The 24,679-nt window shown below is 41.9% G+C and overlaps 1 protein-coding gene across 2 annotated transcripts in view; it reads right to left on the reverse strand.

The window, feature by feature from the left end:
* Positions 1-1,826: 1,826 nt before the first annotated feature.
* LOC106612724 (leucine-rich repeat and fibronectin type III domain-containing protein 1-like protein) overlaps positions 1,827-24,679 on the reverse strand; it is a 116,924-nt gene continuing 94,071 nt past the window's right edge. For both annotated transcript variants that reach the window (XM_014214177.3, XM_014214176.3), the window contains exons 4-7: positions 17,862-18,538; positions 15,035-15,151; positions 14,039-14,444; positions 1,827-2,226 (exon numbers count right to left, since the gene is read on the reverse strand). In XM_014214177.3, the coding sequence (XP_014069652.1) occupies positions 15,081-15,151; positions 17,862-18,538 (748 nt within the window). In that variant the 3' untranslated portion in view covers positions 1,827-2,226; positions 14,039-14,444; positions 15,035-15,080. The remainder of the gene's footprint in view (positions 2,227-14,038; positions 14,445-15,034; positions 15,152-17,861; positions 18,539-24,679) is intronic.

A 24,679-nucleotide genomic window follows, 5' to 3' on the forward strand; every position in this document is an offset into this window, starting at 1 on the left:
TTACAAATCACATATAGAAACTATTAACCTAATAAGGCACTTACTTTGATAGAAACGCAGCCTGGATTTGAGATGCTGTGCCCTAGACCGCTGCGCCACTTGGGAGTCATAAGACCAGGGTAGCTTCAAAATACAACACAAGCTAACACTTCTCTGACGCAATTAGCATTGTTTTACAGAGCTAATAGAAGAATGTAGCGAGCTACATATGCACGATTGAATATAACACCATAAAGGTTTAGGAAATGAGTAACGTTACCTCGCGTGTCTGCGGTTATAAGGAATATACACAAATATATTATGCTCCATACATACAGTGAGCTGCAGTAAAAACGCCATAACACAACATACAGAAACTATTATAACGTAATAAGGCACTTACTTTGCTAGAAACGCACACATTTCCAAAGTTATTATTGGTAACGAAAACAACAATGATTACGATGCAGGCAATAGATGAAAAATGTGAACACGTGTGTGCAGGACGGGAGATGCGCAAATGTCTGCAGACTTGAACTGAACAAACAATTGGGAAGTGCTTGGGGTATTTTGTCCGGGTCAGAAATGTCAAAAAACGTAATTGTCCGCAAAAGTAAAAAGGACTTACTTTTATGTATATGAATGAGGAGGCGGAACACACCTCAATTCAAACTGTTCTTAGAAAATAAAAAGTTGTTAGAAAATCATTTGAAATTGACAAGTTGAAAACAGCCGATAAATAAGGGGGGCAGCGCGGATTAAATGTACTGCTGCGTAACAATCCCATTCTGGAATGGAGAGAACATTCTAACATCACGTGCATAAAAAAAATCGTGCTGGGGCGACCATTAGAGACATTTGGAACTCACATATGAAAAGGTTAACACTTTTTTGGTTACTACATGATTCCATATATGTCACTTCATAGTTTTGATGTCTTCACTATTATTCTACAATGTAGAAAATAGCAAACTTTTGACTGGCACTGCATATCGAATGCACTTTAACTCTCAAAGTGACTGAGGTTAGCATTCATTTTCTGCTTGGCAATCACCTATTTCTCCACCTCGATGTTCCCCTGTATTGATGCCAGTGAGATCGTTCGATCTCCTGTCAAGAGGAAATACTGATGATTTCGCAATTTTATGACGTATGTAATAACAGCATTACGATGATTTAGCACATCGGCAGACAGTCATTACTCTCATGGCACACATCTCTCAGCAAGCCTTTAGGTAGGCTGTAAACAGTCATAAACACCAGGGTCTAGCACTTTAAATAAGATATCTCATTCACACGAAGCATTCTGTTGGTTCAATGCCTGACTTGGATCAGATTCACAGGCAACAGACGGCGAAAAACACCACCAGAGAATCTGTGCAAATTGCAGTGTTTGAATTCATGTCGGCTTTGAGGGTCAGGGGGAAAAACATAAAAAGAAGTCAGTGGAATTGAGTTCTCAGAAATAAAGCCTACTAGGTAGGGGAGAGAGGCTAACCCCGATACTAATGATGAATACCTCCATTAGAAGGCTGTAGGACTGGTGGGGTAATATATATAGAGGGCTGGACTTGACGCTCTTGGACGATTCAAACCTAATTTATTTTTACCTCTGGGATCCCTTTTTACCTCTAAAGTAATTTGGATTGGCTGCCATTGTGATACAACCATGGGGTAACACAGGTTATTGGCTACATGGTGCCATGAGGCAGAAATAGGCGAGGTGGGGATAGGGTGTGGGTGTAATAGGTTTGTATAGGGAGAATATATGAGGAGGGGATGGAGAGAAGAAAAAAGGAGAGAAGAAGGTGTAACAGAAGGTAAATCATCAGCCACAAACAGGCCTGTTAGTCTCTAGGGAATTAATCCACTTTTTTATTTTATTAGAAAAATTTCACACACCAGAAAAATTACATGTACAAAACTATAAGATTTGGAATTGCGTTATGTACAGATACAAAAGATAAAGCCAAATAAAAAGTGACGGAGAACACAGAATGTGAGTCCCCAGCAGTGAGCATTTTTTCTTTAAGTCTGTCTGTTTGATTCAGTTCTCACTGGGTTCAGCTCAAAGGTGAAAAAAAAAACGCAACACAGGAGGAGAGGGTGATGAAGACCATTGTGACGAAGAGGTGGTGGTGATGCACAGACATGCGGTTCAGTTTGCTTAGTCCCTGTTGGTTGGAGTTCTTCCTCCTATATATCCTTGGGTCCTCGGAGTCTGGATGGACGAAACACAGCACATACCTGCAGAGAGAGGAGAGAGACAGCGAAATCAGTGAGGAATATGTTCTATTCTGGCCTCACATCAGTTACAGTTGACCACACATACAAGCCCACTTAATCCAGGTTGATAATTGAAAGGGCTTCATAAAGATCAGCCAACAATTTAGCCCCTGAAGTATAGTGATGATACTGGTTCTCCTTGACCAGTGTTAGATTTATTGAATCCCTGGCATACTAAGGCTTTATATATAATGAAACAGAGAACATCCATAACATTTCCATAAACACAATAGACCCAAGTACAGTTTAATACAAACACAGGAAGCTTCACAAACACAGGCAGCCATACGGCCACTGTGCTTGGACAATGCACTCTGATGGATCCATGCAGTGTTGTGTTCTACTGCTGTTTGATACAAATGTAAATGACTGGCAGCCATGACTTGCAGCCTCCCTCACAGCACTGGCCAAACCGTGGTGGGCATGCCTGCGTGGCTATGAAACAAAACAGGATTATAAAACAACAACCCAGTGCCATTAAACAGCCATTGAATTGACCAGATGCTTTTCCAGTATAGCGCAAGATTACATTTGGGACTCCTCGGCCTTAGACTCATCCTCAATGTCTCACGCACTGTCAACAGAACAGTGATAGGAGTTAAGCCGGTCAGCTCAGACAGCCGAGTCCTTATAGTAGCCTGACTAAGCCTCCCATCGGGCTGGACATTTCATGGCTATGGATGCATGGCAGGTAGTGAGCTGAAAACAAGCCTGGCAGACATTTTAGATGATCACTTTTGCTTACATCTACATACTGAACTAGGCACATGCTGCTGTATAAATCAAATCAAATTGCATTTGTCACATGCGCCGAATACAACATGTGTAGACCTTACAGTGAAATGCTTACTTACAAGCCATTAACCAACAATGCAGTTTTAAGAAAATACCCCCCAAAAAAGTAAAATATAAGTCTGGGTAGCCATTTGATTAGCTGTTCAGGAGTCTTATGGATTGGGGATAGAACCTGTTTAGAAGCCTCATGGAACTAGAATTGGTGCTCCGGTACCGCTTGCCGTGCGGTAGCAGAGAGAACAGTCTATGACTAGGGTGGCTGGAGTCTTTGACAATTTTTAGGGCCTTCCTCTGACACTGCTTGGTATAGAGACCCTCGGTGGCAGGAAGCTTGGCCGCGGTGATGTACTGGGCCGTATGCACTACCCTCTATATATAGGCTCTCTGGTGGCGTATCACTGTGTATGGCACCTGGAAGTAGCTGACTAGCTGGCACTGCAGGTGGTTTGTATTGGAGAGAAGAGGCTGAACAGGTGCAAGAGCAAGAGCTACAATTATGGATGCCATTTTGGAAATACTGTTCCCTTGTATATCAGGCTAACATGTTTGATGCTGAAAGCACTGAGTGGACTGAGGCCTATAAAGTGGAGGAGTTGAGAGGGTACTTATTTGTGCTTCTCAGTTGGCTGAATGTACTAGCATGTCAAAAAACCATAACTGCATGAAAGTGTTTTCAGTCACTTAATGCTGACTTCACGAGGCAGAAGTAGATTGTCCATTCGAAGCATAGGGGGCCATTACATCTTCACGCCCAACGCATTCAAACAAACAATTTGCTTTTCAATAACAAAGTGTACTATAACAAGTGACTTGAATTTTTTTTTTTTTTTACATTCCCATTCAACATGTTCTGGACTAGTCTATAGCAGGCTTTATCCTGTGAAAAAAATGTATGGCTTTTAATGTGACGTATTCCGCTTCAGGACCTTAGTGACCATGGGCGTTCTCTGCCTCTCCCTCCCAGCGTGAGAGCGTTGATAAAGTCAGCTAGCGTCTACCCGAAGCAGAACCTGCCTTCTCTACTACTCGCTCATTGGCACAGCAGGAGAGTCTCTCTTGAAGCACAACCACATATCACGAAGCGCTTGGATTCTGCAAAAGTGCAGAAATATCTTTCTGTATTTCCTTAACCACTTTAAACGTGTAAGTATCAAACTGAGTAAGGGCGACCTATTTGTACACTAGATTATAGCATCATACCGGTAGCTTGCTTTCCATTAGGCCTGCAACTTGTTCTAAACCATTCGTGGTGTTGCATCACACACTATTTTTAGCGAGTGTATACGAAATAGCTTAATTTACATCCATTTACAAACAAACCTTGTGCTGAGCATGCACCATTGAGCTATTTCTATGATCTTCTATCACCATCCAGGGGAAAGGATATTGGACCTGAATGAGGACAGGACCAACATTGCATCCGCCAATCTAGAAATGTTCCGAGAAATTTGACAATGTTCCAAGGGCAATAAGTGTATTCCATGGAGGGGTCAGTCCGATACACATTGTCAGGCTCTTTTACTGTCACACCCTGATCTGTTTCACCTGTTCCTGTGATTGTCTCCATGACCTCCAAGTGTCGCCTATTTTCCCCAGTGTATTTATCCCTGTGTTTCCTGTCTCTCTGTGCCAGTTTGTCTTGTATGTTTCTCAAGTCAACCAGCGTATTTTTCCCTTACTCCTTTTGCTATTCTCTTTTTGATAGTCTTCCCAGTTTTGATCCCTGCCTGACTCTGGACTACTTTCCCACCTGCCTGCCCTGACCTTGATTCTGCCTGCCCATCAGTACCTTTTGGACTCTGAACTGGTTTTGACCCTTTTGCCTGTCCACGACCATTCTCTTGCCTTACCCTATTGGATTAATAAATATTGTAAGACTCCAACCATCTGCCTCTTGTGTCAGCATCTGGGTCTCGCCTTGTGCCATGATATTTACACTACCCTAATTATGATTCCCATCATCACACCTTGCTTCTCATCAGTACCTATTGATTATGCAATTAATTGTGGCCTGAGCAGGAGATATAAATTGGGACCGGCTGTATTATGGATCGCAATCCGCCCCCTGGGGCAATCATCCAATGATCATCTGAAATGAATCACCTCAGTGTGTCTGCCACACAAATCTCTCTCCGAATGCCATCCAATGCCTGCCGACCCAGACACTGTTCAGGTGGCAGACAGTCATTTATTCTCCACACCGCCTTTCATCATCTCACCTTTTTACATGGGATGTTGATATTGTTGCTGTTTCACATTGTCTGGCTAGAGGGCGAGGGATAACAACAGTATTTTGCCCTTGGTTTTAGGTGTCTTTTAGTCACCAAAACTGGCAAAATCTCTTTAATAAAACCATCACTGTAGTATTGTGAAGCTCAGTAGCCTCCTTTGCATTTGCCCTGATCAGAAGAACATGACAAAGTGACGAAATGAAAACAAATAGAGCCTACAACCTAATGTCCCCTGCCGCCTCGGTTCTGCCCTATGATATCTGAGTCGAACGTCATTCTGTCTCCCAAATAATAACAGAGCTTGTTTGCATAGCGACGCCATAGCTGAGATTTCAGACAGTTCAGCACAGACCATTTAGCCTGCTGTTCTTGACTTTTATTAGTGGGGGGACCTCTGTGATCTCACTCTAAACAACCTGTTTATTGATGCCAGGGACCTGTGATCATCAGGCGCTATGCCGCTGCTGATACATTGGGTAACAGGCTTATCACTGCGTCATCAGCATGGAGCAACAATTAGCCACATAACGATACTTTAATTGCAAGAGAAATGAGGCAGGAGACTTGACACAACTTAATGCGAAGTGTGGGAGGATGGGAAGATGGTCGCCATCAAGCCATACAACACGTCATAATTGATTTCTCCCAGGCCTATTTTAGCAAGGTGTTGATAGCAATCTAAAGTCAATCAATTTTGTTTGTTGTTTTTGTGCAGATTCTTTTTTTGGGGGGTGGGTGCGGGGGGGCGGGGGGGGGGGGGGTTCTCCTGAGCAATAAGGATCATAGCACATGCAGCCAAAAAAATGGCAGCCCCCAACTTGATTATCTACTTGCTGAATACAAACGCGTAGATAAGAATGGTATTGCCACTCGGTATATAAATATATTTTTCTGGGCGCAGACCGGCTGTGACAAAAAGAAACAGAATCCATGTCTTTGCAACTGTTTGGAATTAGTGCCAAGTTTAAATTGAGCTGCAGCGCGCCTCCGAGGCCCAATGCTTCAAACACCCAGAAAGCAGAAACTACGTCCCTGATTAAAGCAAACACACAGCCATGACAATAAAGAAAGCTGCAAAATTTGCTAAATAAATTCCTCTCCTGACATTTGCCGGCCTCTTGGTACAGTAGTAATTAATTACATTTGGCAGTGGTTGTGATATATAAAGCATCATCTGCTTTTTGTTTGTGTGGTGTATGTATTGTAGGAGCACCATAATTGTCTTGAGGGTGGAATCTTGTGTAAATATGAGAGGCATGGTGTTCTGTTCTCACAACAAACACACACATGCACGCACGCACGCGCACACACACGCAGGCATGCACACACAAACAGGCATGCACACACACATACATATGTATGAAAACACATACGCCCTGCACACGTATCCTACATATTGCTAATCAAAGCAAGGGCGATGAAAAGACAAAAACACTAATTAGGAAATTACACCAGCAGCAGAATTACGATCCTTTTAAAGTGGTTCTGTTTTCCAATCCTCATGTTATTTTGTGAGACAGAAAGCTGACGATACCAGGCTGTTTGAACTCAGTTTTAGATTAATGAAATAGACACACACACACATCTATCTTGGCTTCATCTCATCTCTTTCAAGTCTAACCTTAAACCTGTCTCATTTCTCAAACTCATGCTTGATGGTGAGATATGTCTTATCAATAGTGATTTCATGGCCCGGGCCTAGGTACTGACAGCCGGCTGAGCCTTTCCATTTGTCCCTGTCCTCCCCGGGAATGGTGAGGGCTTAGAACAATGGAGTCCTCTGATTTCACACATCACTACACCTCAACCCTCTCCACATTAGTATCCAACGAAAAATACAAAACAAAAGCACCTGTCCACCCACCACTGACATATTATTAATTAGACAGACACACAATTAGTTTGCGGATAAAATATATTAACGGTCAGTTTACTCTCAACTATCAAAGGCAAAAGCCAGCCATCAGAGTGAGAGTAGGGTGAAACTATTTGTTAAGACATAAAGTGACGCTCCAGAGCATGTTCACATTGCACTCTCCTCTTCATTTTCCCTCCCTTCTCGACACGCTTCTGTGCTCTCAGATGTTAGCAGGTAAAAGAAAGAGTTCGCAGGGGAATTGATGGCAAGGTTTACGTCTGAGGCGAGAAATAGCTGCAATTATCAATTATGCATACCTCCCTTGCTTTGTTTCAGAAAGCCGATATGTAATAGCAGAGGCCCTTCACTGTAACATCCCTCCTCTCTATCACACGATAGGACCAGATCACCTTGTAATCACCTTGTTGTACAAATTGTAGAATGGCCGTCACCCAAGCCCTGTCTGAACACAAGCTGGGCGAGGGTGAGAAATCACCTGCAATAAGTTGTGGGATAAAATGTTAATGGGATTGATCTGTGTTTGGCTGTACTATGGTATACTATGACCACTGCAGTGATCTAAGATAACATAGACCTAAGCCATGACAAGGTCACTGGATAAATCTCTAGAAAGCACAAACCTTTCATTGATGTGAGAATAATTAAGTATGATCTCATAGGCCTCCTGGGAAATGACCACCTACATGCATGCCCTCCAAGAAATGTATTAATTGACTTAAATAAACAAAACGTTTCATGTTAGCACATAAAATAGGGCAGCAGGTGGCGGCAGGTAGCCTAGTGGTTAAGAGTCTTGGGCCAGTAACTAAAAGGTTGCTGGATCAAATCCCCAAGCTGACTAGGTAAAAAATCTGTCTAAGTACCCTTGAGCAAAGCACTTAACCGTAATTGCTCTTTCAACCCAGATAGCAGATGATTCTGGGCCACTGCGGCAACTGTTTGGCACTGCTGGCTTTGCCTCGGCAGGGTCCAGTCCTATGTGGGCCAACAGTGGGCCAAATACAGCAAACGAGTCCGTATTCATTATGGCAGGGTAAATTTGGGTCGATTGTGGCTTGCGATATAATGCCGCCATATATATTTTTTTATTTTTTTATTAAATATGCACTCAACATTTTATCCCTATCATATGTACATATGAATTTCACTGTTATATTTAATTTATTTTAACTGCCTGTACCCTTTGATCCAGTGTTATTAATCTTTTAGATTGTGTATTAGTATATTTTGTACTGTTGGCCTACATGCAAGTAAGCATTTCATTGTAAGGTATTACTCTACTTCTTGCCTATGACAATAAACATACTTTCCATACTTGCCTTGACAATGGACTGAAATGAACCCCCTATTTTGGTGCTATATAAAGTTTAACCTATTTAATGGTTTAATGGTTCTTTAGAACCTAAGGAAAGGGTTCTTGATATAGCCATACAGGTTCCATTCATAACCTTAAGCATGGCTTTAATATAAGTTTAAAAAAAACCATCAAATAGCGTTTAACTATCTTTAAGGCAAAGAACTTTCACTAGTGAAAACCATGTTTCTTTTTTTGGGGTGTACCAAATGTTTTACTCTGTTAGATTATTCAAAGTGACACCTGAAAGTGAATACCTCCAACTCTTGGCGCCAGCCCCTAGTCATATGATATAAACAACCAATTAAACTACAAGACCCCTGCTATTTCGAGAGGAGACCCCAGATCAGTTACCAACTTACAGCATGGCTAGCTAGCTACATGCGACAATAGCACTGTTGTTGAATCGGTTGCATCCAATAGCTAGCTAGTTAGCTAGCAAGCTAACTTCATGAAATAGTTAAGCTAGCTATTTTTCCCTACCTGACATTTTATATAGCTTAACTAGCTGTTAATAATATATGTTCCTTATGAAACTGCAGTATAGGCAAGGTAACCTGGCAAGGTATAGCAAGTAGGCTGTCAACTGAAATTATTTGCTGTCCGGTTATTTGACTAACATTTGTGAGCTAATCGGGGAGCTTGTTCTTTGTGATCGCTAGCTTGCTATCTAAGTTAACATGTCCTTAGCTGCCCAGGTAAAATGAGCCAGTGTACTAGCTAACATTAGTAGCTAGCTACTGTTACTCACTGGCTAGTTCAAATTTTTCCTTTAGGTTGTGTGAGTTAGCTGTCAAGGGGCCACTACTGAGGACGCTAGCTATTAAAGGGTGAGTACTGTAGCTAGCTAACTATAGCTAACTCTATTTGATAAACATGTTATGTTTGTAGCTGTCTAGTAACAGTGCTATGGAATGTTAGATATATATGTGTGCTTGGCTAGTGTTACCAAGCGAATTAATGTGTGTTAGCTTGGCAAACATTAGCATGTAGCTGACATTACTGTGTTGACAAGAAGGTGGGAAGAGTGTCTGCCACTTGCCATTTAACCTGTTAGGGCTAGGGGGCAGTATTGACACGGCCGGATAAAAAACGTACCCGATTTAATCTGGTTACTACTCCTGCCCAGTAACTAAAATATGCATATAATTATTGGCTTTGGATAGAAAACACCCTAAAGTTTCTAAAACTGTTTGAATGGTGTCTGTGAGTATAACAGAACTCATATGGCAGGCCAAAACCTGAGAAGATTCCATGCAGGAAGTGGCCTGTCTGACAAATTGTGTTTCATCTTGGCTCTTTTTATTGAAGACTGAGGATCTTTGCAATAACGTGACACTTCCTACGGCTCCCATAGGCTCTCAGAGCCCGGGAAAAAGCTGAACGATATCGAGGCAGCCTCTGGCTGAAACACATTATCGCTTTTGGCAAGTGGCCGATCAGAGCACTATGGGCTTAGGCGCGTGCCCGAGTCGACCGAATGCTTTATTTTCTTTCGTCTGTTTACCTAAACGCAGATTCCCGGTCGGAAAATATTATCGCTTTTTTATGAGAAAAATTGCATACAAATTGATTTTAAACAGCGGTTGACATGCTTCGAAGTACGGTAATGGAATATTTAGAATTTTTTTGTCACGAATTGCGCCATGCTCGTCACCCTTATTTACCCTTTCGGATAGTGTCTTGAACGCACGAACAAAACGCCGCTGTTTGGATATAACTATGGATTATTTGGAACCAAACCAACATTTGTTATTGAAGTAGAAGTCCTGGGAGTGCATTCTGACGAAGACAGCAAAGGTAATAACATTTTTCTTATAGTAAATGTGACTTTGCTGAGTGCTAAACTTGCTGGGTGTCTAAATAGCTAGCCCTGTGATGCCGGGCTATCTACTGAGAATATTGCAAAATGTGCTTTCACCGAAAAGCTATTTTAAAATCGGACATATCGAGTGCATAGAGGAGTTCTGTATCTATAATTCTTAAAATAATTGTGCTTTTTGTGAACGTTTATCGTGAGTAATTTAGTAAATTCACCGGGAGTGTTCGGTGGGAATGCTAGTCACATGCTAGTCACATGCTAATGTAAAAAGCTGGTTTTTGATATAAATATGAACTTGATTGAACAAAACATGCATGTATTGTATAACATAATGTCCTAGGGTTGTCATCTGATGAAGATCATCAAAGGTTAGTGCTATATTTAGCTGTGGTTTGGGTTTATGTGACATTATATGCTAGCTTGAAAAATGGGTGTCTGATTATTTCTGGCTCTGCTGACATAATCTAATGTTTTGCTTTCGTTGTAAAGCCTTTTTGAAATCGGACAGTGTGGTTAGATTAACGAGAGTCTTATCTTTAAAATGGTGTAAAATAGTCATATGTTTGAAAAATTGAAGTTTTTGCATTTTTGAGGAATTTGAATAACGCGCCACGGGATTACACTGGCGCAAGCGTCCCACCTAGCCCATAGAGGTTAAGGTAAAGTCTCCATCTTTACTTTTTTGTGGTTAAACCTTAGTTTCAAACATAAGTGTTAGTAGGGCATGTCATAATAATGGTGTATGCCATTCCCCTTTTGACCCTCCTTCTGACAGTAGGACCTGCTCCTCTCCATTACCCAACATACAGCCCACAGTAACGTCAATAATATTTAGATTCTAAGGTTACCTAAACCTTCCTAAACACAACCAAATATACAGTATAGAATGTTTAATTACTGTTAGAATGTTGATTTTTTAGCTTGAATCGAGGCTCAACAGGTCTTATGTTAACTGTTTAGTGCTGGTAGAGAGATCATATAATCACATAACCATGACAAATTAAAGCTAAATCATTTTATTCTTCAATATTAATATTAATACATACTTGAAAATGTAACAGTTGTATTCTGCACTGTTTGTTTTTTTGTAGTTAAAAAATAAAACGTATATCTTGAGCTACCTTTTGAATATTTTCATGCCTCCTCACAGTGATTGAAGTTAACCCAGTGTTGCTTGTTGTTTTGGCCTTGGTTGGAGGTGGGGGGGTTTTATCTGTAAGGTTTAGCGACATTGTTGGTCTCTTTTTTGCATTTCCGTCTCGACTTAGTCAGCCATTATAATTATGCTTTAAAGGTTTGTGGTATTATTAGCAGAAGATAACCAATATCCAGATCTGTATGGAGCCTTAGTTATCCAAAACAAAGATAGTGTTTGTGTTTTTGATATTGAAAAAAAAACTAGTAACTAGTTTTTCAGCAAGCCAATAGGCTATTAAAATTAGGTGAATTACTTAATATTGAGATACAATATCCCTATCTTATGGTGCCTTTTCTGTTGTCTGAGTGGTTACAGATTGACTATTTGGGATTGAAAGGTGGCTGTGATGTGAAAGAGAGTGTGTGGAGGATCACGGCACACATAATCTTCCATGATCTTTCAAAGACCATGAACTGCCCTTCTGCCAACTGCAGCTCGAACGGATAGTTCACTGTAATTTAATGTTCTACTGTTGCCAAAGTCCTTCATGAATACTAGAAAGCATAGAAAGAAACATCGAAATAAACCAATGATTCTCAAATTTTAATTTAAAGCTGCGGTGAGGAGAATAATCAATTCCATTTTCAGGAATTTTCCAAGCTGATTAAAGGCACGGTCAACTTAGTGTAAACTTCTGACCCACTAAAATGTTGATACAGTGAATTATAAGTGAAATAATCTGTCTGTAATCTATTGTTTGAAAAATGACTTGTGTCATGCACAAAGTAGATGTCCTAACCGACTTGCCAAAACTATAGTTTGTTAACAAGAAATTTGTGGAGTGGTTGAAAAACGAGTTTTAATGACTCCAACCTAAGTGTATGTAAACTACTTTATACAAAAACAAATCATGAAAGAAAAGCATTGCTGTTAGAATTTTGTAAAGTTAGTGTGGGAGAGGTGCCTCCTGGCATTGACAACTTAGATGGAAAGCTACTGAGGATGGTAGCTGACTCTGTAGCCACTCCTATCTGTCATATATTTAATCTCAGCCTAGTGGAAAGTCGTTGTCCGCTACTAAAAGAGTGGTAAAGTGGCTTTTACTGGTTCTAACAGCAGACCGATCAGCATGTTGCCAGCTCTTAGCAAACTGCAGGAAAAAATTGTGTTATGGTCAAAACATATAGATTCAATGGTTGTAAAGATGTGGCGAGGTCTGTCCATAATAAAGAGATGCTCTGCTTTCTTGACACCACACAAAGCAAGTCCTGCAGGCTCTAGTTTTAGCTTATCTTGATTATTGTCATACGGTCAAGTGCTGCAAAGAAAGTCCTAGTTAAGCTGCAGCTGGCCCAGAACAGCGTAGCACGTCTTGCTCGTCATTGTAATCAGAGGGCTAATATTAATACTATGCACGCCAGTCTCTCTTGGCTAAGAGTTGAGGAAAGATTGACTGTGTCACTTCTTGTTTTTATTAGAAACAATGTGTTGGAAATTCCAAATTGTTTGCATAGTCAACTTTCACACAGCACGGACACACACACTTACCCCACCAGACATGCCACCAGGGGTCTTTTCACAGTCCCTAGGTCCAGAAATTCAAGGACACATACAGTATTATACAGAGTCATGAGTGCATGAAACTCCCTTCCATCTTATATAGTGCAAGTGAACAGCAAACCTGGTTTCAAAAAACAAATAAAGCAACACCTCATGGCACACCGCCTCTCCCCCACGTGACCTACTTGTTGTGTGTATGTACTGACATGTATCTGTAACTGACAGATGGACACACACACTACATGTTAATGTTTTTAAATGTATGTAAATTGTAAAGTCTTATGTCTGTATTGTCTTTTTCGTTATGTGTCGGACCCCAGAAAGACTAGCTGTCGCCATTGTCGTTGGCTAATGGGGCTCCTAACAAATTAATAAAAAAACATCTAATTGGGGACAACAGTCAATGGAGTGAGTGGAGTAGTAGAGAGTTAAGAGAGAAAGTAGCCCAATCCAGACAGATCTAGTAATGCCTACCCCTGTGTTGCGGCTGGGGTCCTCTCCCGCTGTGTTCCTCCATCAGTGTTTTCAGGACCTAATTGAGCTGATCACTTACCAAATTTGACTCCTCAATTGCCTGTCTGCCCATAATTAGCTCTCATCTGTTTAGCCATGTTATTAGTTAAGCCAGAGGAACCAGTAGCGTGGACAGAGAGGAGATGGGAGGCAGACATGAGATGTCTCTGGGAGAAAGATTGGGTCCTCCTCCAGAGTAACTCAATTTTACCCTCCAACACCCTCCCTCTCCTGTTTGTAGTCACAAACTAATCAGATTGGGCCTGTCTGGGGCCTCTAACATGGTTGGCTAAAAGCAACACAGAACACACTCTCACACACAGCCCTAAATTAGAGATATCTGTGGCATGCATGCTTGAAATATATGGTCAACTTGGTTAAATAATGAGTAAGGCCTGGGTGGTTTTCTGACCTTGTGACCTGACCAGGGAGTGTTTCCAGGTCATCCCACATAAGAGTACATAATCCTGTGTACACTCACCTTTGGCTGTGTCCCCATCCTGAGTCTGAAGACAGTCAGGTAAAGTAAGGTACATTATCAGCAGGTCCAGGAATAGATCCAGGTGCATGAACAGGTACAGGTATTGGCAAGTCCTGGTCCAAGTACAGGACCAGGAACAGCGGATACATAGACAGTGTGAGCCACAGAGAGATACAAGGCAATACGTTTCAAAAGCCACTGGCGAGGCCGTTGGCTCGTCTAGCTCCAATCCCATAGATTATGATGGTGAATTGAGTTCTTATTAATCCATCTTGGGGTGTTTTCATGGGGGGTCCGTAAATACAGTGTGAACTATGGGGGACGCAAGGAGGATGTCTGGCAGGAGTCCTAAAAATGTTCCTGATTTCTAATCCAATCTCCTTGATTCCTGGAATCCTGGAATATTCTGAAAAACAAAAATATGACCAAATGGTTACTGACTGAGTTGAATGCATGATACTGTATGTAGAATCTAATCAGTGATTGAGTTGAATGCATGACATCAATCACAACTAATCTTGAGATATGTGCAATAGTTTGAATGGTAATTGAATTCATAATGATGATATTTACTGGAAGGTGAATCATATGATATGTTTGTTTGTATATGCTATTGTGCTATTATCTGTTTTGTATTGCTCCTACAGTGTATTGGTGTAGGAGGAAAATGTAAGTAATTGTAAGTCATGTTTCTGCATTATGTTGTTTGGATGTCTGCTGCTTTCAAAGGGGCAACACTCAGTGTTAAGGGGGTGGGCTCTGCAATTAGTCTCGCTGAATATGCCATATGTGTAGGAACAGACTCCTGAGGGAGGTCTCTGGCAGTAACGTGGCTAGCAATATGTTAGCTCTGACTAAGTGACATTTTCTCTCCGACACGGCCATCTTTCCATCTCAGTTTGTATCTATTCATCTATCTTACACTAAACCCCCTCCCCCATATTCTTCTCTCAGGTAGATGAATGGAGAGGAATAGGGAAAGAAGGGAACCATTACTCTTGGAGGTTGATGGCTGCTTCTCGCCGAGAAGCAGAAGGAGTCATCAAATTTTAAAGTCACTCCAGTCTCGGTGAGCCCTCTTGTCGTCGTCAGCGGCCACGGGCGCTGGCGTGTCTGGTGGGAGAGACAAATAGAGGTGAGGGATGAGGCGGGTAGAGTTAGTGACAGCCAGACTGGACGCGGTGCGGTGCGTTCATCACCTCTCGTCTCAGGGACACAGCAGGGAGCCTGCGGACATGGCTGCGGGAATGTGATTCATGGCCCGGTGTCAACTGTACCAAATTGGCACCATTTTGTCTCACACAGGGCAGCTCCACAGGTTTTTGGCACAGATCTGATATGGAATCCGGGCAAAGTGACTCAGATCACATGGTAGCCTTGCACTTACTGGTTGTGTGTCCGATATGATTCTACTGGTGGAAGCAAATTGTGATTTTACAGAGTGATTACAGAATGTAAGTGTATTGAGGGGTTGTTCACTGCAGCACCTTTTCAGAATGAATATACAGTGCCTTGCGAAAGTATTCGGCCCCCTTGAACTTTTTGACCTTTTGCCACATTTCAGGCTTCAAACATAAAGATATAAAACTGTAATTTTTTGTGAAGAATCAACAACAAGTGGGACACAATCATGAAGTGGAACGAAATGTATTGGATATTTCAAACTTTAACAAATAAAAAACGGAAAAATTGGGCGTGCAAAATTATTCAGCCCCCTTAAGTTAATACTTTGTAGCGCCACCTTTTGCTGCGATTACAGCTGTAAGTTGCTTGGGGTATGTCTCTATCAGTTTTGCACATCGAGAGACTGAAATGTTTGCCCATTCCTCCTTGCAAAACAGCTCAAGCTCAGTGAGGTTGGATGGAGAGCGTTTGTGAACAGCAGTTTTCAGTTCTTTCCACAGATTCTCGATTGGATTCAGGTCTGGACTTTGACTTGGCCATTCTAACACCTGGATATGTTTATTTGTGAACCATTCCATTGTAGATTTTGCTTTATGTTTTGGATCATTGTCTTGTTGGAAGACAAATCTCCGTCCCAGTCTCAGGTCTTTTGCAGACTCCATCAGGTTCTCTTCCAGAATGGTCCTGCATTTGGCTCCATTCATCTTCCCATCAATTTTAACCATCTTCCCTGCCCCTGCTGAAGAAAAGCAGGCCCAAACCATGATGCTGCCACCACCATGTTTGACAGTGGGGATGGTGTGTTCAGGGTGATGAGCTGTGTTGCTTTTACGCCAAACATAACGTTTTGCATTGTTGCCAAGAAGTTCGATTTTGGTTTCATCTGACCAGAGCACCTTCTTCCACATGTTTGGTGTGTCTCCCAGGTGGCGAGTGGCAAACTTTAAACGACACTTTTTATGGATATCTTTAAGAAATGGCTATCTTCTTGCCACTCTTCCAAAAAGGCCAGATTTGTGCAGTATACGACTGATTGTTGTCCTATGGACAGAGTCTCCCACCTCAGCTGTAGATCTCTGCAGTTCATCCTGAGTGATCATGGGCCTCTTGGCTGCATCTCTGATCAGTCTTCTCCTTGTATGAGCTGAAAGTTTAGAGGGACGGCCGGGCCTTCGTAGATTTGCAGTGGTCTGATACTCCTTCCATTTCAATATTATCGCTTGCACAGTGCTCCTTGGGATGTTTAAAGCTTGGGAAATCTTTTTGTATCCAAATCCGGCTTTAAACTTCGCCACAACAGTATCTCGGACCTGCCTGGTGTGTTCCTTGTTCTTCGTGATGCTCTCTGCGCTTTAAACAGACCTCTGAGACTATCACAGAGCAGGTGCATTTATACGGATACTTGATTACACACAGGTGGATTCTATTTATCATCATTAGTCATTTAGGTCAACATTGGATCATTCAGAGATCCTCACTGAACTTCTGGAGAGAGTTTGCTGCACTGAAAGTAAAGGGGCTGAATAATTTTGCACGGCCAATTTTTCCGTTTTTTATTTGTTAAAAAAGTTTGAAATATCCAATAAATTTCATTCCACTTCATAATTGTGTCCCACTTGTTGATGATTCTTAACAAAAAATTACAGTTTTATATCTTTATGTTTGAAGCCTGAAATGTGGCAAAAGGTCGAAAAGTTCAAGGCGGCCGAATACTTTCGCAAAGGCACTGTATGTGCATTGCAGTGCAAAGTGTGCATTACACAGCAATGACTTTGAGAATGTGGTTGCCCACTGCAAAGGTTTTGGTCAGGTTCAAAGGCAGCCAAATTCAATCATTTTCATTGACAAAATTATCCTCAGCCTAAATGGATCATTTTGGTTCATTATGTCCCTTACTTTCCACTAAAATCAATGTTGTAGCTGACATGGGTGATTGACGGAATTGAAAGAGAGGGCCTGTCTCTCCCTGACCCCGATTTAATTCACCATATTGATTTAGTGATTTACAAGGCCATGGCTCTGGATATCCATGGCCATTCATTCAGAAAGTGCAATTATCCAACGGGAACAATGTATCCAAGTTTCTCACTCTGGCGAGGTTCTTTAAAATATATCTGGCTGTGACCCATTGAATCAGTTGAATGGCCCTGTTCTTAGCAATTACATGTCTCTGAACTGGCATTTTATGTGATGCAATGAGGTGTGCTGGGCTGGGTTATGCTATGGGCTCATGTTCAGTGGCAGAGCTCTAGCTGCTGATACCTACTGTAGGTCACAGAAGGAATACAAATTAATTACAAGCCAGATGTTTCAGACATGCCATAGAGATACCACATTGAAAATTATGAAAAATTGGGTCACTCTCTCATTCACCCCATTCACAACCATTTGTATCTGTCTCTCTCTCTCAAGTACTTACTTCCCCCCACATCGACGATGGTGGCCTCTTTGGGTGTGAGGGAGGCTCTCCTCTTCATCTCAAAGGCAGTCCTGGAGTGACGCCTCTTACTTGGCGACAGCAGGTCCTCAGCAGTCATGTCTGATATCTGCACCGCCTTCTCACAGTCAACCACCAGCACCATGGTGTTAGAGTTCTTTAGGGTGGCATTAGGCGATGCCGCTCCACTCACACCCCCTCCTACCCCTGTCCCTGGTCCCACTCCCACCCCAGCAAAGGCATGACCCTGCTGCTCCTCCTGACTCTCTGTAACTTTAGACCCAGAGTGGGACACCTGTCCCCCAGCCTGTCCTCCGTTGGTCTGGGCACGGATGTTGGCCAGGGTGCCCACCTTGCCTGTGTCCATGCCCTGGTGGCTGTAGACCTTGTAGCGGATCATGAGGATGATGATGAAGACGAGAACGGAGGCCACGATGATGCCACCAATAATGATGATCATGGTGCCGCCCAGGAACTGGCTGTGGAGGGCCTGGCACTGGCTGTACTCGGTCTCCGTGATGAACTGGACACAGCCCACCTGCCGCGTGGCCGTCAACGAGGTGATGCCGTCATCGTAGACCGCCAGGACACACAGGTCGTACTCACGCCCTGACACCAGGTCACGAACCAGGAAGTCCTGACTGGTGGACGGGATCATTCTATTGATTAGAGAGAGATACATGTTTTAGGATTGATGACTAACATGGTATATACAGGAACTAATAATCTGTAGATGGGGGAAATATTTTGAAAAGATGATTAATTCTGGGTAAAGAAAGGTAGTGTAAATACTAGACTTGTCTAAAGGGATTTGTGAATGGATTTGGATAGTTCAAATGGACCGCTAAGACATACTTTTTATCTTAAGACATTTTTACACAGTATTATAATAGCGTTATGGTACACCCCTTGTTTTGAGGTGCGATCGAACTGTTACAGCCTATTGGGCTTACTAGTGGGACCGTCAAAATGACGAACCTCAAAATCAATATTAAAGGTCTATAACAATGGATTTACCAGAAATGTATAACATGGAATATACTGTGGATGAAAGTAATCAGTGTAAAGGTCCCTTGTGGATTCTCTGAAGCTTTGACTCTGCAGAGAGCTTGTGAGTTACATCCACAGTCAATCATCTAACCCTGGTCCAATGAGTTTGTAGAGAAAGACCATATTGAGATCAATGTCCATCCAAGGAGTAAAGCATGTGTCCAATAGGTGCCAATACTACCAGATAATATGGTGCATGTAGGCTTCAGAAGCACTGTAGAACCTATCAACATCAGGAGATACTATATATTCCTTCAACACAAGCAATTTCCTTTTTCCTTTTGGTACCATATCTTTTCATTCTTAAAATCACCCCTTTCAGCACTAAACCGAGCCATTCCCTGTCATAATAGTCTGGTGAATCAGACCTTTGCAATGACAACAATACGCAGACTGTTGTGACAGAAACTACAAACTTGGCAACACTGTACAGTAGTGTAGACCCTTGAAAGGCACTGTGACAGTGTGTGGTCATGTGTGTGATTTCTGACAGTATAAGTGAGCAGTGGATTATCTGTACACAAAGTGATGCCAGTAACATCTTGAGCTGTGATTTAATGTCAGTCCCCATTTTGCATAACTCTCCAAAGCTTCCAAATCTCCCATTTTCATTATGTGTGTATCATTAACTGGCTAACAAGTCTTGACATTTAAATTTACATCAACAGTTCAAAAAGCTGAGTTTGTAAACAACGCCCAGTGTCATCTCACTAAGCCGCCTTGCTTGAGGCTGAGTATACCAGTAGAACACTTAATATAAGTTAAGAAAACTCTCCTGGACTTGGCAAAAGAAATTACAATAATTTAATGTTCACCATTATTTTGAAGACATAGAGAATAGATTGTTGACAGTGTTGAGAGAATGGATGATTTAGGCTAGGACCTCAACCTCAATTGTGACTACAGTACTGAGCTGTCCGTCCCGGAATGTCCTCCCCCGGGACACAGTGACTGAGAATGTGCATGGCTCAGTACAGTGTTAAATCACAAGGTGCTTGGGATCATTAGCACCTCTATTCATTATAAACCAAGAAATACTCCAACTTTTCTGGTGGAAAGTTTAACATTTACACTAAAGACAGAATAAATTGTAAATATAATAATGGAAATGTAATTTTCAATCTGTTATGCAAACCAGACATATTGACACAGTAATTAAATAGGAAATATTCTCGGGAGTTGTTTGCACCAACTTCCGAATAATCCAGTGCATACAAGAAAATTAATGAATTGATGTGAATTGACAAATTGAATTACACGGGGGGGGGATAACAATAATCGTAACCCCGGCATCCGGCCAGAAATGTTATTACTGCCACTGCAACCCCTTCCTAATCTTTATTCACCGCGATTTATCTTTGCATCTTTCTCTAGAGTCTTTTCCAATCCAGTACCAGATAGAGAAGTGACATGCCAATCGCAAGGTTATGAAAGGTTCAAATCCACATTCTCCATTAAGACAATCAACCAACCGTAACCTTGGTCTTGACCCCCTTTTTTTTAAAGAGTCATTGTAGCTAATGCTCTTACAGATGCTCTTGGCTATTATGAAATCAGACGTCTGAGTCCAAGGGATTTCCTCGTTCACATGTAATACAAAGGCCTTACGGGTTGCCATGACAATACATCACATCATCTCAATGGGGAATGAACAACAGAAGAATATAAATAGGGTTCAGCTCCCTTAGCATTGTTCCATTTATCTTGGTCAACGTTCTCAATATCGCACTTACGTTGGCAGGGAATTGGTTGAGTGTATTCCTGTTAAAAGGTGAAAGACAGCGTTTATTAATTGTGGATCCCCTGAGGTGGCCGTTTGGCTTGCGTAACTCCTCCAACCTATTGACTACTAAAAAGAGAGCACCTGTTAGAGGAAGCATTATCCTAATCCAACTAGAATCATGGAAAAGTCTGCAAATTGGTCCACCAGTCTGCAAAGACAATTTTCTTCTGTCTCTCTATCTCTGTGTCACTCTCTCTCTCTCTCTGTCTCTTTCTCTTCCTCTCTCTCCTTTAATAGTTAATATTATGGTCTGTAGGGACAGAAGAAGATGACCGTGCAGAAGAGAGTAGCTGGCGGATCTCAATCCTGGATCCTATTAAAGCGTGGCAGGGGAGAGGGAGGTTCTCTCTGTCTAACCACTTTAAAGGTGCTTTTGAAGTCCTCTCATTTGCCTCACCTTTGCCTGTTAATTTGACTGGAAGCCCAGAGTCTGTCTGTCTCTCTCTCTCTGTATAGGGATGACATCCAGACTGCCTTTACGGAGATTCATTATAGCACAATACTGAACAAAGTCGCCTTGATCTAGGCTGTGCAGAGGACCTTTATCTGGTGTTTCTGTGCTTTGGTTTATTACAGGACTTATCATGGACGTGGCGGCTCCGGAATAGGCTATCAGACATGAGACACTTTATGTGCTGGGGGCAAGGACAACATAACAAAACAGTTACAAAAATCAATAGAAAAAGGGTATTGGAGCAATGCAGGGAGACTGATTCTTGATTCATGAAAAACCCTTGCGGCAGATACCCCAAATTAAATTACTCCGCAATGAAGCCGGGTGCCAATTGTGAATAGGGGAGGAAATGATTCTCTTTGTGGGAAATTTAGGGCAGAGAAATGAAACTGTTAGTTGTTTATGGTTTTTTCATTCTTCACGAGACTGATTGAAACCTCTAAATGAAGAGCCTGATGAGATGAGTGGAGCTTGAAATGGAACGCAAATTAAACGCTGCTTTTTGGTAAATAACTACGACAATCAGCGTGTTGATCTCAAAATGCATACTTGGATCACTAATATTGATACATCTGTTTATTTAGTTGGTGTTCAAAAACAATTTCCTAATACACTGATTTCAAATGTACCACACATGCATCCTCTCGACGACACATAGTATCAAACATCGACCTGTAGTAAGAGAAGTCTTGATTCCATAGACAGGAGGTAATGAAATAGCATGTTTGAAATTATATCTACATATTGTACTTTGTCTGGACTCTTTAGAGGGGTGATAATTCATGTGTGCTACAGGTGCCGTCTTTCTATCAGTAACATACACTGTTGTTTAAAATGTCGTAATATTGGTAGTAGCTCTTCCTAAAATCTCTGTTTTCTCAAGAGGAACAAGTAGGAACACAAAATGTCCTTCCCACATAATCCCATCTGTACGGATGCACTGTATAATTTCCTGAATGATTGGTGTGGAGTCTGGCGGAGAAACACTGACCTAAACATTTTTAATGCGTGGGGGATTTGCTTTGTGGATGATGGTGTATCGGGGAAGTAGCAGGGATATAAGGCATATCACTAGTGAGGTGTGTATGGCTCACATATTTATTTATACAATTATCAGAGCTAGCTCTAGTCTCAGGCACACCTGACTAGGTTACTAATGAGCCCCCACTGACTGAGGGGGAAGGGGGTGGGGGGGGGGGGGTGAGTGGTGCATGCAACTTTGAATCATTGCACACACACAGATCGTTGCGCGTGCGCACACACACTCTCTCTTTCAAGGCTGTGCAACCAGTTTTTTTTTTTTAAATAATTCCCCAAATTGGCTTTTCCAAAAGCAAGGTTGAGGATAAGTGACAGTCAATTTTATTTCTCTGACTCCCTTGTGTTGTCCCATTCATATCAGGTACGTCAGGCGGCCCCAGAATGAAATTCAGACGGGAAATATTTAATACTCTTTGTTAAATAAATGAGCTTGACAGGATAACTCATACCAGGTTGGGATAATAGACAAGCCAGAGGTGAATTCAATTAAAGAGTGACAATAAAAAATATACTTCTCAAGTATTGTTGAGCTTAGCAAAGTTTCAGTTTGAGGATAAAAATGTTGGATTCATGAGTCTGAACTTATTTTTCCCTGGTATTTTCTTAGCCAGCCTGGGGTCACTGAGAAGCACTGTTTGGGGACAGATTAGGAACACTAACACATAAACACAAATGTCTTCTTAAATCTCAATGCATCAGGCTGAATTTCCACTGCATTTTAACTGAGTTACAAACATCCATTTGATACAGTTGAGTCAATGATTTAAATAGAAGTCGTTTGATAAAAGAGGGAAGCATGAAATACTGTTGGTGCCGCTGCTCTCAAGGGTACGTACATACCCGGCACATACATAAAAACGCACAGGTGCACGCACGCATCCATGAACACACGCACGCTCACACACATAGTTAGACACAGCTGCCTGCCAGCTTCTCTAACAGCATGAAAGGGGACTGTATTGTGCCGACAGGCCTGGTTTTCACAGAGACTCTGTGCCACGCCCCATTATTCATTCCCCTCACAGCATCAGCGAAACGCTGCCCCTGGGCCCCAGGGCGAAGAGCACAGCCAGGGACAATCAGTCTGTGGGTGGCAGAGCCTCTACCCATTTCACTTCTGAACTAGGCCTCTCCCCTCCTGATCCTTAGCACAGACTGAATCCTGCCCACAATGTGGTGTGTAGGACAAAAAGGGCCTTTGTTTGGTGAGGAAGCAGGTCATGGATAAAACATCTGCAGAGAGGGCATTGCCCCCACATTTGGGCAGTCTTGATTCAACATTTTGAACAGAAATACAATGGTTCGTTGGATCAGTCTTAAACGTTGCACATACACTGCTGCCATCTAATTGCCAAAATCTAAATTGTGCCTGGGCTGGAATAATACACATGGTCTTTCTCCTGCATTTCAAAGACGATGGTATAAAAAAAAACATACAAACGGTTTGGTTTTTTCTTCGTATTCTCTTCTACCAGATCTAATGTGTTATATTCTCCTACATTAATTTCACATTTCCACAAACTTCAAAGTGTTTCCTTTCAAATGGTATCAAAAATGTGCATATCCTTGCTTCAATGCCTGAGTTACAGGCAGTTAGATTTGGGTATGTCATTTTAGGTGACAATTGAAAAAAAGGGGCTGATCCTTAAGAGTTTAACTTCTGGGAGGAATGTGTTGTGAAACTCTGATTTCTGTTGTGTGAAGGAAGAAAGGGAAGTCTCCTCCCTTGCAAAAATAAACTCTCGGCCAACCCCCTCCCTTACGCTAATTTCAACCGTGTTTATGATCCGGGTGGACACACGCAAAGCAGTAAACATGGAAGAAGTGAGTGAGGATGTTTTCAACACAGCTATTCCATTCTATCTCGTCATTTAAGCCACTGCAACAGTTATGCTTAAAATGTTTGACTAGTAAAGGGGACAATTTCACATGCTTGCCAACTGGAAGAATACACCAAGCGATGTATGGAGAAAATTTCTACAAACAAGCATGTTCAGCAAGCGGTTGATAGGACTGGCAGTGGACGAAGTGCGTACCGGTATGTATACATTTCAGATGAACTTGCGGCTAGCCAGCTGTATCATTCATCCTACATTACTATCAACTGGCCAGCTGTATCAGGCAGATAAAAAAAGTTTATTTGCTAACTATCCATTTGATTGATGAATTTGAGAAAATAGTATTAACTGCTGGACGGAAAATGGCTAACATTTTTTTTTTCCAGTAACAGTCAAAAGTTTGGACACACCTACTCAGAAATTGCAGCCCAAATAAATGCTTCACAGAGTTCAACTAATAAACACATCTCAACATCAACTGCTCAGAGGACACCGTATGAGTCAGGCCTTCATGGTCGAATTGCTATAAAGAAACCACTACTAAAGGAAACCAATAAGAAGACACTTGCTTGGGCCACGAAACACGAGCAATGGACATTAGACCGGTGGAAATCTGTCCTTAGGCCTGATGAGT

This window comes from Salmo salar, chromosome 09, assembly GCF_965601325.2.
Source record: "Salmo salar chromosome 09, fSalSal1, whole genome shotgun sequence".
Classification (NCBI taxonomy): Eukaryota; Metazoa; Chordata; class Actinopteri; order Salmoniformes; family Salmonidae; genus Salmo; species Salmo salar.